General features: G+C 46.9%; 1 protein-coding gene across 9 annotated transcripts in view; it reads right to left on the bottom strand.

Annotated features, from left to right (window-relative positions):
- Positions 1–2,912: 2,912 nt before the first annotated feature.
- The window catches only part of LOC128401883 (hexosaminidase D-like), a 42,577-nt gene continuing 31,780 nt past the window's right edge, over positions 2,913–13,709 (bottom strand). For 7 of the 9 annotated variants that reach the window (XM_053365460.1, XM_053365461.1, XM_053365463.1 and 4 more), the window contains 4 exons: positions 13,292–13,370; positions 12,358–12,459; positions 7,387–7,476; positions 4,446–5,614 (listed from right to left, as the gene is read on the bottom strand). In XM_053365460.1, coding sequence (XP_053221435.1) covers positions 5,431–5,614; positions 7,387–7,476; positions 12,358–12,459; positions 13,292–13,370 — 455 coding nt within the window. In that variant the 3' untranslated portion in view covers positions 4,446–5,430. Of the gene's footprint in view, positions 3,163–4,445; positions 5,615–7,386; positions 7,477–12,357; positions 12,460–13,291; positions 13,371–13,709 lie in introns of those variants that run through there. The other 2 variants (XM_053365459.1, XM_053365468.1) reach the window with 2 other exon arrangements.

The following is a 13,709-nucleotide window of genomic DNA, read 5'->3' as shown; positions in this document are numbered from 1 at the left end:
GTGCTGGTCCTGGGGGCTAACCGAGAGGCGGGGTCCGAGTCCAGTCTGAGGTCGATGGTGTGGTATGGAGGCTGTCCGTCAAAGCTGTAGCTGGGTCCAAGGCAGGGAGTCTGGTGGGGTCAGGAACTCTGGCAGAAAAGCAGGACAGGGTGCTGGCAGGAACAGGCTACCAACAACGTTGCTCCCGCAACCTGGGACTGGGGCTGACTGGCTTTTATCTGCCCTGAGGCATAGGGCGGCCCCCAGTCCACAGGTGACTCGCCTCTCCTGGCCTGGAAGTGAGCACTCCTCCTGCAGGAACTTAGTTCCCTCCGCCTCTCTGCCCTGAGCCTCTGTAGCTCAGGAGAGGCTGGAGGGTTACCGGACTCAGAGGCAACCTCCTCTTCCCCTAACTGGGCTGAGAGTGGAGCACCTGCAGGCAATGGGTCCTCCATCACCTCAGGGGCCAGAGCAGACTCAGCTGGTGCCTGCACCTGAGGATCCAGCACAGGAGAGGACCCTTCAGGCTGAGGCCCCAGCCCCGGCTCAGCTGGTTCTGGAGGCGGGGACTCCTGTGCAGGCTGGGATTCCTCAGGTTCAACCTCTGAGTCCGAATCCCAGGCCATCACAGTGAATCTGCAAAACCGCAGGGACTGGCCATGCTTATAGTACATGTTCCTCCAACCTGTGTATGGCAGTAAAAGTTTGTGTGGCATTAGTTTGCTTTAAGAACATCAGAAGAAAAAGAACATCATCAGCTGGATCGGGTCAAAGGCCCACCTGGTCCAGCATCTTCTCCTCCCAGTGGCCAACCAGATGCCCCAGTGGAAAGTATGAAAGCAGGACCTGAGCACACCAGCAACTCTTGCTACCCACCACGACCTCCAGCAACTGGCAATCAGAAGTGCATTTCCTTTAACAGTGAAGGTAGAACATAACCATTGCTGTATTGGTGGCTGTCACTGTATCTTGTGGGAGTGAGTTCTATAGTTTAACACCTGCTGCGTGAAGAAGAGGATAGAACCAGTGTGGTGAAGTGGTTAGGACCTGGGAGACCAGGGTTCAAATGGCTGCTCAGCCACAAAGCTCACTGGGTGACTCTTGGGCCAGTCAGTCACTCTCAACCTATCCTACCTTGCAGGGTTGCTGTGGTGATTAAATGAGGAGAGGGAGAACTATGCACACTGCCTTGAGCTGCTTGGAGGAAAAGGTGGGATATAAATGCAAACGACAATCAGCCCTACCTTTTTGTCTGTCCCAAATCTTCCAATATTCTTCTGTGCTTTATTGTTCTTGGGGTACTGCCCCCTCCCCAGCCATCCCATTAGTGTGAGCTGCCTTGAGCTTCTGAAATTGAAATGGGAGGGGGAACAGGTGGCACAAATCTCCTTAATAAATAAAGTCAGCAGAACGGCTTTCTGAGTGGATGCAAGAGAACCTCTCACAGCCGCCCTGCAAGAGGTCTGAGAGAACAGCTCCACCTCTTGGCTGAAAGAGTTCTGCCTCCGGATTGAGCGCAAAAACCACAAGGGACAGATGTGAAACTGCATCAGCAAAGAGGCTGTGGTGGTGATGCTTGGCTGAAACACTCTGGGGGCTCTTCCAGCTCTCCCTGTTATTGAGCATGCAGACTGGTTTGCTTGCATGGAGATTAGACTGTGTCTAGCCTTTACTGAGCATTTATTGTGATTTGTTTATGGGACGGCTATAGAAAAACAAGCATCCATCCTGCATGGAGAACGTAAGAGCCCTGCAGTACCGGATCAGGCCAGCAACCGGCCCATCTTGTCCAACATCCTGCTTTCACAAGGACTATGTAGATACCCCAATGGGAAGCAAGCAGGGCCAGAGGACAACAGCAGCAAGCCCCCACTCTCTTGCATTCTGCAGCAACTGGTGTTTAGAAGCATTCTGCCTCCAACAGTGGTTGGAGAATCCATCCCGATTTGCTTGCAGGGTGTTTGCTTATCTTCCCATTCCTCATTTGTTCATCCTGCACTTTGCAATGCGTTTCCCTAACAACTCCCAAACTGCAAAAAGTCTTTGTTTTTTCAGTGTGGATTTGTCAACCAGGCTGTCTAATTAACTTAAATAGCACAATCCTACATCTCTCCCCAGAATGTGCTTGAATGTCTCCTGAAAAATAGTGAGTCTGGAGACAATCTCTCTCTCTCCCTCTCATTTGCTGTTTCTTGTCCCAAAGTAAGAGCCCAAATGAATCCATAATGGGATATTGACTCTATTTCTATAACAGCATCTAGCTTGAGTGGCTACCAGTTTGGGAATAGAACAAAATGGGACAACCCCCCAAAAACAGGGTAGCGGTTTTTAAATATTTGGGTGGGTGATATCCACAAGTTATCTATCATTAGATTAGTTTGAAAACTAAAATAAAACGAAAAAGCCCAAACCAAAAGCAACATTGCTTGACAAGGACCTATCTCCTCAGTGACTTAAATATTCCATAGGGTAGCCCTCACCAACCTGATGCCCTCCAGAAGTTTTGGATTACAACTCCCATTAGCTCCAGCACCGGGACCACAATGTGAAAACATCTGAATTTTCATTCAGTTTGTTCCTTTAAGTTCATTTTCAAATGAAATGTTTTCTTTTTACCTCTCTCTATATGTACTGTATGTCACTAATTAGAAATGAAAAGAATCATTTAATAATAGCAAAAAAGATAGCTCATACTACTAATGGACTCATTAGACATTTAGACCAGTCGTATTTTTGGACATGGTCATGTTTAAATAAATAGGTGAACAAACAAGATACCCACAAAAGCAGTATATAAATAATCTTATATAAAATAAAAACTTTTTCTTTAAAGTCCTTTTTTCTAGCCAACATCAGAATAGGAACCTTGAAAAGATATCCCAAAATCAGCCGCCATGTCTATTTAGCACAAACACTGGCATACAGAGGACCACTTCTTTAAAAAAATACTTTATTATTACCATCGTCTTTGTCATCCACATTACAGAAGCAATCTGTTCTGTACAAAAAAAAAAAACCCCAAACAGCAATGCAACTTGGAGATCCCCAACCAAACCAGATCCACCAGCGACCAAGATCACGCCTTCTGGGAGGGGCAACAGCTGTCAGTCACCAGAGCAATACCAGAGCAGCAGAATCCACAGCAGGGGGAGAGAAGTGGGGACCTTTTATCCAGAAGGCAGCCTGAGACGTGAATTTAGGAGAAATGAGTGAGGTGAGCAGCCCAAACAGGGTGAGTGATCAAGCAGGTGGAATTGATATAGAGGCAGAAGAAGCATCAGGCAGAAAGCACAAAAGGAGAGGCGCTGATTTTCAGATATTGTAGGAACAAGGAAGTTTCACCAGCTGATTCTCTGCCTCTGAATGGAAGGAGGAAGGGGGGGGGATAGAACTTTTCAGAAATCTTCAAATCAAAACAAACTCAACTCCAGGGAGGCTCCAGAGCAGCAGCAGGGGGCGTTCAAGATGCATCCATCACAACTGGTCCAAGACGAGCAGGTGCCAAAGACCCACCAGCATTTCAGATTAAAAAACAGGCAGCTTTTGGCTGTTTGTTCTACTGTGCTGAGAACCTGGAACCAGGCCAAGAGCTGGGCATTTTTTAAAAGCCACATTCATATGAAACCCAAGCCGGCTTGCTTTGTTCCAAAGCGGCCTGTTCGGAAGCTCTGCTGCCTGGCCATGACTAGCAAAGGATGCAGGGATGCAATGGCATGGAGGCTCACTTTGGGGGCCCCAGAAGGAAGGGTTTCCTGCTGGGAACAGGTCAGGTCTTTTCACAGACCCACCAGAGAACCTCCAATGTTTCCTTTTGGCTGCAAAAGATGGCAAGACTCCTTCCCGCCCCACTAGCACATCCTCCTTCCAATCTGGGGAGCTCCAGATGGTTTGAACTACGAATCCCACCAGCCCCAGCCAGAAGGTTAGGGAGGTTGTGGTCCAACAACATCAGCTTGGGAGCGTCTGCCTTAGAGGTCGTGAAGGCGAAGGGATGAGTTTCTGCAGGGACTCTTTGCAAAAGGTTGGGCCGTGGCTTAGCCATACTTAGAGCTGGCCCACTGAAATCATTTAAGCTGGTGATAACTCAAATCCCATTGATCTCAACGGCTCTGTTCTATATGGGGCTAAGGATCCAGCCCAATAACAGCTGTTGTGGTAAACAGAGGGATTTCCTCTCATGCAGACAGAGAGAGAAAGAGAGATAGGAAGGAAGGAAGGAAGGAAGGAAGGAAGGAAGGAAGGGAGTTCACAGCTAATGATGATGTTCCTAACTTTTGCTGACTTGGGATTGTGTTTTTTTAGGCTAGATGTTGGCAACTGACACCTCCAAGCCTAACCTGCCTACTCTCACTGCTGCACCATACTACCAGTGTGAAGTCAACCAAGAGGCTGAAGGGATCAATGGAGGAAGCAGCCACATCAGCAGACTTGGGGGAGGGGGCATATGAAGGATGACTGATGCTTCAGGACTGCCTCTTCAAACAGGCGTTTTGGTAAAGTTTGCCCTCCAATGTCACCCACTCCCCCCAGAGAAAGAACTCCACTATCCTGGTTGGAGCTGCTCCAAACGCTTCCTTTTGATTCCACGTCCCCCCCCCCCCCCAGGTGGAAATGGGAGATTTGCAAGGTGGATGAAGCATCCCTGGTGCAAATATGGCAGCCAATACGGAGGCCTCAGGATGTCATTAAAGACTCCAAATCCCTCCATCCTCAACTCCTGGGACTTATGGAGAGAGTCCAACCACATCTGAAGGGCACCACTATGTTGGCTATCCAAGATCTGGTCATTTCCATGGGGCAGCATTGCAGGGGGTTAAGAGTCATTCCAGGAGGGAGAAGAGCTGAAGGTGGAGGGATGGCTAAGCGAGCATTTAAAAGGAAGGAAAAGAAGGTGAGGCAGGGGCTGTTGAGAAAGCGGCCACCAGCCTACTGCCAACCCCCAACACGCACCCCATGAGATTGAGATGTCATGCCATGGCATAGTGACATTCCCAGGGGAAGGGGAATGTAGTGTAAAATGGCAGCCACTGGGCCTCTGGCAGAACTTAAAGCAGCAGGAATTAAAAGGAAGAAGGAAAGTGTCATTTTGCAGAGGGAGGGGAGACCACATCACTGCCCACCACTTACAGCAGTGAAAAGTAAAAAGAAGAGGGGGGAAATGGGGAAGCCGCTGCCCCCACTGCTTTTCCCAGTGGGGTGGGGGGCTGGGGCGTTTTGGCTCAGCCCTAATTCCATCTTCCAAGGGGGTGGGAGAAGGAAGCCTGGTGGAGACTGGCTGTAAAGAGCCTCCAAACTCTGCCCACTGAGCCTCTGCTTTGATGGCCGAAGGGCAAGGCACAAGACTCCTCTCCTCTGGCCTGCACACTCCTTCCAAGTTAAAAGACAACACAACAGTGGAGCAACTGAATTGGACACCCACTTCTGGGCTGGCGATGGGGTGGGGGCGCCCCGCTACAGGGTCTTGGGCCGGGCGTTGAGGCGGATGACTTCCCTGAAGTCCCGGACAAACTCGCGCAACCGGTCCAGGTAGGGGTTGACATTCTCCTCCATCCATTCTTCCACCGTGTCTGGGAAGTAGATGCTCTCCATGCGGGAGCGGAAGCTCTGGACGAAGTTCTCCCAGTCCTCGTGGACTCTGGGGTGGGGCGAAAGAGCCCAAGAGAGTCAGGAAGGAAGGACGGTGGCGAGGAATGCCCCCACCCCCACCCTGGGGAACGTGTGGCACAACGCTCAAAGGCGTGGCAAGGGAAAGGCACCGGGATCAACTCCCAGCTGGCCTCTCCAGTTAAGGATTTCCAATACCAGGAAGAGCGTGGATGGGGAGGTACCCCCTCCCCAGACACCATGGATAGATGCTGCTGCCCCCCAGACAAAGGAGAGGGCTGAGTTAGATGGGCAAATGGGTCATCTTCACATGTTCAGTCCACTCAGCGTCTGAATGGCAGGCAGAGTTTTTCTGTGTATGAGAGAGCTTCTTTGACTGATACGTTAACTCCCCATTCCTTGAGACTTTCTAGGCTATATCCCTGTATTAATACAGATCATCAAAAAGCAATTCAGAATTGATTGCTTTGGCTCTGGGTAGCATTGCTTTTACAGAGTTAAGGCTTAGTGCTCTTCCTTCTGCCTTTCTGGATAGCCGCTAGGGCTGGGTGAGATATATATATATTTCCTGGCAATATATAGTGAATCATGATGTATGTGTGTGCTGTACAAAAATCACAATCTGGGAAAGACTGTGAAGCCAGCCAATGCTTCTACATAGCTCCATCCTTATTTCAGACATTGTGATATATCAATATATTTAGCTGGTGATATATCACTAAGTTGAAAACCTATCACCCAGCCCTAATGGCCATGGCAACTACCTTTGGAGCAGCATTTATGTGTGTTTTATGTAAAATGGCTACAGAAGACAATGCTCAGTGCATTACCTAGCATCCTCTATATAAAGATTATTGTGAAAAATGACGAAGTTCAGCTGCAAAAAAACAACCCTTTGCCAAACATCTGCCCACTTGAAGATTTGGACCAGCATCCAAACCATCTGCACCAGTTGGGGCTGATGGGAGTTGTAGTCAAAGACATTTAGAGGGCACCAGGTTGGCAAAGGCTGACCTAGAATGGAATGTCCCTTCCTGTCTGTTTGCAATGGCAAATGACCATGTACTCAATAAAACACAACTTCCCCAGCTGGTACTCAATAGTTAGGAATGGAGAAGAAATTTTACTCAGTTCACATAGAAAGGTGACTCTACCTAATTCTCACTTCCTGTAACTCTATGCGGACAGAAGCATGACCATCCTTTGCAATGTTTGCATCTCTGAATTTAGCAATGTCAAGTAATATGTACAAAAGTTAAGCAACATGTACAAAAATGTGCATGTACTAACTAGGGTGAAGTGTGCATAAAAAGGCATATAATTACTGAAAATAACATACAAAAATGTATTAAGTGTATTTTAGATGAAATTTGCACTGAAACACTGGTGGATTTTCATGGGGACATTAAAAGAAAAAGAATTTGTGAACTGATGTGGAAACCGGACATAGATAAATGAGAAACTGAGAGAAACTGTGATTGACAGATTTGCCTGTTCCTAGTCAAGAGAGGTCTCAGTTTATATAGTGTGGTGGCTAGTGTTGGACTAGGACCTGGAAGAGACCAGGGTTCAAATCTACACTCAGCCATGAGGCTTACTAAGTGACTGTCACTCACTCTCAGCCTAACCTACCTCACAGGTTTGTTGTGAGAACTAAAATGGGGAAGCAGGGAAAGCACATATGCCACCTTGAGCTCCTTGGAGGAAAAGGGAGGATATAAATGCAGTAAGTAAATAAATAAATACAGGACTGAGCCCCCACGCCACCCCTCAATCACTTGCAGGGCATGTGTGCTCACTCACTTGAGAACTTTGCTACCAAAGCTCTCCAGGTTACGAGGGTTTCCAAACTGGTGCTTCCGATGGTAAGGACTGAACCATCCCTTGACAGAGCTGTCGTGCACAGGGAGAGAAGAAAGAAAGAGAAACCCCATTAAGCAGCCAAACGAAGACAGACCAGGCAATTGCATCAAAACACTCAAAGCTACGATAGCTCAGTTGGCTAGAGAGTGGTGCCAATAATGCCAAGGCTGTACTTTCAATCCCCATAAGGAACAGCTGCATATTCCAACGTTGCAGGGGGTTGGACTAGATTATCCTCAATGTCCCGTCCAACTGTATGATTTTATGACTCAGGCAATGAAACTTCTATGACTCCTAACTCAGCAGCATCAATAGTGGGGGACACTGTAAAAATGAATCTTTTAAACAGCAGCCAAAATTCCCTTTTTACCTGTCCAACTTAGTTTATCCCCGTATGAGGAGGGGAGTGTTTTCAAGATGGAGGATGTCTTTACATAGCACTATATCTTCTGGGGGTGAGAAATGTGGGTTGCTGATGCATTAAGGCTAAAAGCAAAACAGGGAAAGTGCCACAGCTTAGCAGCAGAGCAACGGCCAACGGTACTGAGCTAGACTGATCAATTGGTCAGACTAAGGCAGTTTCCTTGTCTAATTTTCTGCAGTCCCTGGAAGCAGAATTAAAACAGTGGGTCCACATGGCTGTTGAGGTGCTTCCAGACAAAGGGCTCAGCAAGGGGGGGGGGAGGGACCAAGGCCAAAATTTGACAGACACACGCAGTCTTTGTACTGCCTTCCCAAAGGTATGCAAGATGCTGGGCTTTGGGAAGGAGGCACGAAGCTCTGGCAACATCCTAAAGTTCTCCCCACCTCCTTCCCAAATCTGGGAAAGCACTAACTAGGCTTTGGGAATGTGCCTCACCTACCAGCTTTGGGAAGGCACCATGAGGGTTGGGGTGGTGGTCAAATGTTGCTGAGAGCCACCAAAAAGGCTTCAAGGGCCCTTGAGAGCCAGTGTGGTGTAGCGGTTAAGAGCGGTAGTCTCGTAATCTGGGGAACCAGGTTCGCGTCTCCGCTCCTCCACATGCAGCTGCTGGGTGACCTTGGGCTAGTCACACTTCTTTGAAATCTCTCAGCCCCACTCACCTCACAGAGTGTTTGTTGTGGGGGAGGAAGGGAAAGGAGAATGTTAGCCGCTTTGAGACTCCTTAAAGGGAGTGAAAGGCAGGATATCAAATCCAAACTCTTCTTCTTCTTCTTGAGACACACATTGGACCACCTTGGTCTACACTTAAGGGTATACACCACTTTTTTGGGGGGGGTGTACATCTCTCTATGATCTGCTCACAAAGATCACAAAGAGGGTGAGACACAGTGTTGCAACACCCCCCTTTTGACACACACACACCCCTCTCTTGACAGGTGCTTCTCACCACCATTTTAGCACCCTCCGTGTGTGTGTGTGTGTGTGTGTGTGTGTGTGTGTGTGTGTGTGGCTACTGACTTGGAGTCTGCACACATGCGTTAGTTGTGCTATTCCACCGAAGTGATATTGTACAGCTCCCAAAACAATGTCTATCCATTTATCTTAGCCAGTTGCCTTATCCGGTTTGTTTTGCTGACCTATATTCTAAAGGAGGTTGAGTTTGAAGCTTTGCATCTTTGAACCTGAATGCTGCACTGCTACCCTCTTCTCACCTTTGGGGATGCTTGATTTACGACTCTTCCCTGAACTTTTATCCTGATCTTTGTTGCCCAGCTTTTCCTGCAGCTTAGTGGCTGAACTTAAAATTTCCTGTTGTTCTCTGGCTGGAAGGCTAGCAAAACAGTTTCAGATCATCTTCTGTTGATTCTGGCCAATGTCTAAAGAAGGCCTGCAATCCAGGGCAAGAAGGGTCTCAGCCTGCCTTGCATATAAACATTCCCGGGGATCGGACTGCCAGTCCGGACTTTTAATTGTCAGTTTCAGATCTAAAATGTTATTACATTGTAATTGTGCTATCGATATGTATAAATAGGTATGACTTAAAAAGCAAAGCAAACAGCAGTGTGTGAAGGCTGAGACAGCTTGTTCCAGGAAAGGAAGCTAACTGATTGTTTTAAAGGTTTGTTTGCTTCCTTTTATATTTAGAACAGGAGCTCTGGGTAACACAGGCTCTGCTTCCTCTCTTCCCTCAACCCAGCAGGATATTCCACAGCTCCTGCTGTGTCCTACACACCCTACAATTGCATCCAGAGGATTAAATCATAGAATTATAGAACTGCATAGTTGGAAGGGACCTCAAGGGGCATCTAGTCCAACTCTTTGCAATGCAGGACTCCTAGCTCCAGAATCCCTGACAGATGACCATCCAACCACTGTCAAAACAGCTCTTACACTCAAAAAGTGCTTCCTATTGTTTAGTTGGCATCTCCTTTCTTGCCATTTAAATCCACTGGTTCAGGTCCTACCCTCCAGAGCAGCAAGCTTATAATAATAATAATTTATTATTTATACCCCGCCCATCTGGCTGGGTTTCCCCAGCCACTCTGGGTGGCTTCCAACAAAGTATTAAAATACAGTAATCTGTTAAACATTAAAAGCTTCCCTAAAGAGGGCTGCCTTCAGATGTCTTCTAAAAGTCTGGTAGTTGTTCTTCTCTGATGGGAGGACGTTCCACAGGGCGGGTGCCACTACCGAGATGGCCCTCTGCCTGGTTCCCTATAACTTGGCTTCTCGCAGTGAGGGAACTACCAGAAGGCCCTTGGAGTTGGACCTCAGTGTCCGGCCAGAATGATGGGGGTGGAGATGCTCCTTCAGGTATACTGGACCGAGGCCGTTTAGGGCTTTAAAGGTCAGCACCAACACTTTGAATTGTGCTCGGAAACGTACTGGGAGCCAATGCTCCATCTTCCATGGGACTGCCCTTTAGATATCTGAAGATGGCTGTGATATCACCTCTCGGTCTTCTCTCCTCCTGGCAAACTATCCCCAATTCCCTCAACTGTTCCACATAAACAAGGCTTGGCTTCCAGACCCTTGAGCATCTCGGTCGCCCTCCTCTGCAGACGGTTCCTGCTTGTCAATATCCTTCTTAAACTGTGGTGCCCAGAACTGGGGTCTGACCAAGGCAGAATAGAGTGGGACTATTACTTTCCTTATCTGCAGCTCTTTTTATTTAAGAGGCCATGCAGGTATGCAGCAGCCATAAGGGAAAGTAATTAATTAGGGCGAGCCTTAAAATTAAGGCTAAAAACAGTTAAGAATGTAAGACGCCTGTTCAACGTTTCCACATTTCTTCTAATACATCACAGAATTGTTGGAGAGGTTGTGGGAACAAAGGGACTCCCCCCCCTCCCCATCTATGGTGTGAATACCCTTGCTTCATTCCACAATGGAACTTATCAGGAGATATCAAAGGTTATTTAAAAACACATTCAAATCTCCCTCCATTTATCCCTAACGAAATATGTGAACTACAAAGACATTTTGCCAAAAGGATCTTTTGACATGGATGCTGGCAGCTGCCAGGAACTCTACAGCACAACAGTGGAAATCATTTTTCAAGCCTATCTCATTAAGAGAACAAAAATATATTGAATTTAGTTATTGCAGAAGAAATGCCACATAAGTTCTGGGTCTCTAAGGGACAGGAAGATCCTGATCACTTCTACTCCATACGGTGGGTTTTATTTCATATAGTTAAGTTTCAGGGTTACAGGTTTCTCTTCCCCACGCTGTCTAAAGAAATATGACTGCCGTTATTTTAGACTGGGTGTTATTATTTAACATGTTTACGTTTCAAATGCCCTGCCTTTAGCTGGAGTTATTATGAATTTTTTGTTCTTGTTTACTTGTCTCTGTGTTTACATAGTAATTTGAAAACTAATAAAAATTACTTTTTTAAAAATAATAATGTTAAGAATAGTCCTGCTGGATGAAGTGCCGGCTCATTTAGCCCCAGGGGCCAATGAGATGCCTCTTTGGAGAAACCCACAAGCAAGTCCTGAGCACAGCAGCCCTCTTCCCTCCTGCAATTCCTGGTACCTGGTATTGTGAAGCATCCTGTCTCCACTAGTGGAGGTAGAACACAGCCATTGTGGCTAGTAGCCACGGATAGCTTTATCCCCCATGAGCACACACTTCTGTGATTTTGAGCAAATGTTGTGTTCTTCCGTTCTCCCCATTTTCCAACCGCCTTCTCCTGCTGTCAGCTCCCTCTGCATCCTGCTTCAGTAAACAAGAATCCTGGACAGCAGACAGATTTCCTAGTTTTTGTTGTCAACTCAGGAGCACCAATGAGCATCTACCTCGTTTGTAAGGCGGGATGGAACACAGGTTGGCTATGGGACAATTCTGAAAAGGTCGTTTGTGAAGGTAAGGAATACTATATCATGTCATCCCAAAAGGTTTTCTGTCCCCAAACTACTTGCAACACAGGTGCTGCTACCCCCCACCCACCCACACTTTCCATTTAGACCAGCACCCTTGGGGGGGGCAAATTTAAGGGGAAAGCTGCCTTGCATCACAGCCTCCCTGTACATTTAAAGTGCTTGGTTTCTTCCAATGAATCTTGGGAACTGTAGTTTCATAAGGGTGCTGTGAAGGGTATAGTTCCCAGGATTCTTTGGTGGAAAGTCCTATGCTTTACATATGCTTTCCACCACCTACTTAAACATTATTTTCTTTGTTTAAGCAAAGTGATCCTGGCAAAAGTTACATGTGTCTTAATCCATTTTTAGATTATTGTTGCTTGTTGTTGGTTTCAATGCTTTTTAAATACCTGCTTTTTAGACTGTCATTCATTGATCATTTTTCTTTTATGTAAGCTATTTTGAAGCTTTATTATAATCAAGGGGCATGTAGATTTTGTTAAATAGATACGTTTAGATTTATTTATTATTTTATGGCGGTGGAAGGAACCTTGGTTTCACCCTGACATGCACACACACATGGCTGCTGAGACTCCCTGCCACCATTCCAGATCTCCTTACCTCTCTTCTTCCAGGACTTTGATGATGGAGTCTCTTAGCTGCCCCGTGACCTGTTCCACCATACGGTAGATATCAGAACCTGGAAATGCCCCATTGCCATCACTAATGAAAAACACAGGAAGGGCGGGGGGGGGGGGAGAGAAATGTTGAAGCACCACAGATGCTGAGTTAGATGTGTACAAATGGCTGCCAGCTCGCCCCCAACTAAATCTCTACGCACTTGCTCACCTAAGAATATTAGAAGAGCCTGCTGGAGCAAACCAGTGGCCCATCCAGTCCAACATCCTGTTCTCATCGTGGCCAACCAGATGCTTCAGTGGGAAACCAGCAAGCAGGATTCAAGCACAGGAGCATTCTCCCCTCCTCTGGTTCCCAGCAAATGGTATTCATAAGCATTGCTGCCTTCAAATGTGGAGGCAGAGTATAGCAATCTTGGCTGCTAGCTGTTAATAGTCTCTGCCTGCATGAATTTGTCCAATCCTCTTTTAAAGCTGTGCCAGATTTAGGAAATAATGATGATGATGATGATGATGATGATGAATAGTAAGACCTATATTTACTGTATATGGGGACCTCCCAAAAACATCCATTTTAAAAGCAACTGTACCAAAATAAATTATTGTGAAAATAAGAAATATCGGGGGGGGGGAGATTTGGTCCCTGCTCAAAGCGCCATTTTACCAAAGTCCACCCCTGTTTAAAGCCATCTAGGTTAACAACTATCACTACCTCCTGTGGGAGTGAGTTCCACAGTTTAACTACATGCTGTGTGGAGAAGTCCTTCCTTTTACCTGGCCTGAATCTTCCAATGTTCAGTTTCACTGGCTATCCACAAGTAGACCAGCGACTGCTTGGTACAAGAAACTCAACCACTCGAAAACTGCCCCCACCCTATCACCAGGTGACATCCCTGCCCTATTCAACCCCTACACACCATATGCTCTTCTCCAACTGCATGTTCTCGAAGCCAAGCATGGACAGAACCTTCTTCTTGGTAGCTTCTGTAAATCCCCCTGTGGCAAGAGAATTTGGGGTGTGGGAGACGGGGGGTGTTAGTGGATATTTTGCCCAGCTGAGTTTCCATTGAAGCAAGTGCTTCCATGCAGAGCAACTTGGGGTTCTAAACTGGGTGATGTGAATGGGAACTTTAAGCTGCTAGTCCTCTGTGACTTATGGGCAAGAAAGAAGACTACGCTGCTCCGCTGCTGATCCAAGGCAAAGAAAGGAGTGAGAGACACTTAATACATTGCAATCAAATCTTACACAGGGGCTTGGTGCCAAGGGTTCTGCATATACACAAAAATAGCAAATACCCCAAATGTTGGAGCTGCCCACGCAGCTAATAAGTGAGG

This window comes from Podarcis raffonei, chromosome 14 (assembly GCF_027172205.1).
Source record: "Podarcis raffonei isolate rPodRaf1 chromosome 14, rPodRaf1.pri, whole genome shotgun sequence".
NCBI lineage: Eukaryota > Metazoa > Chordata > Lepidosauria > Squamata > Lacertidae > Podarcis > Podarcis raffonei.
This window is presented reverse-complemented; position numbering and strand designations above follow the sequence as displayed.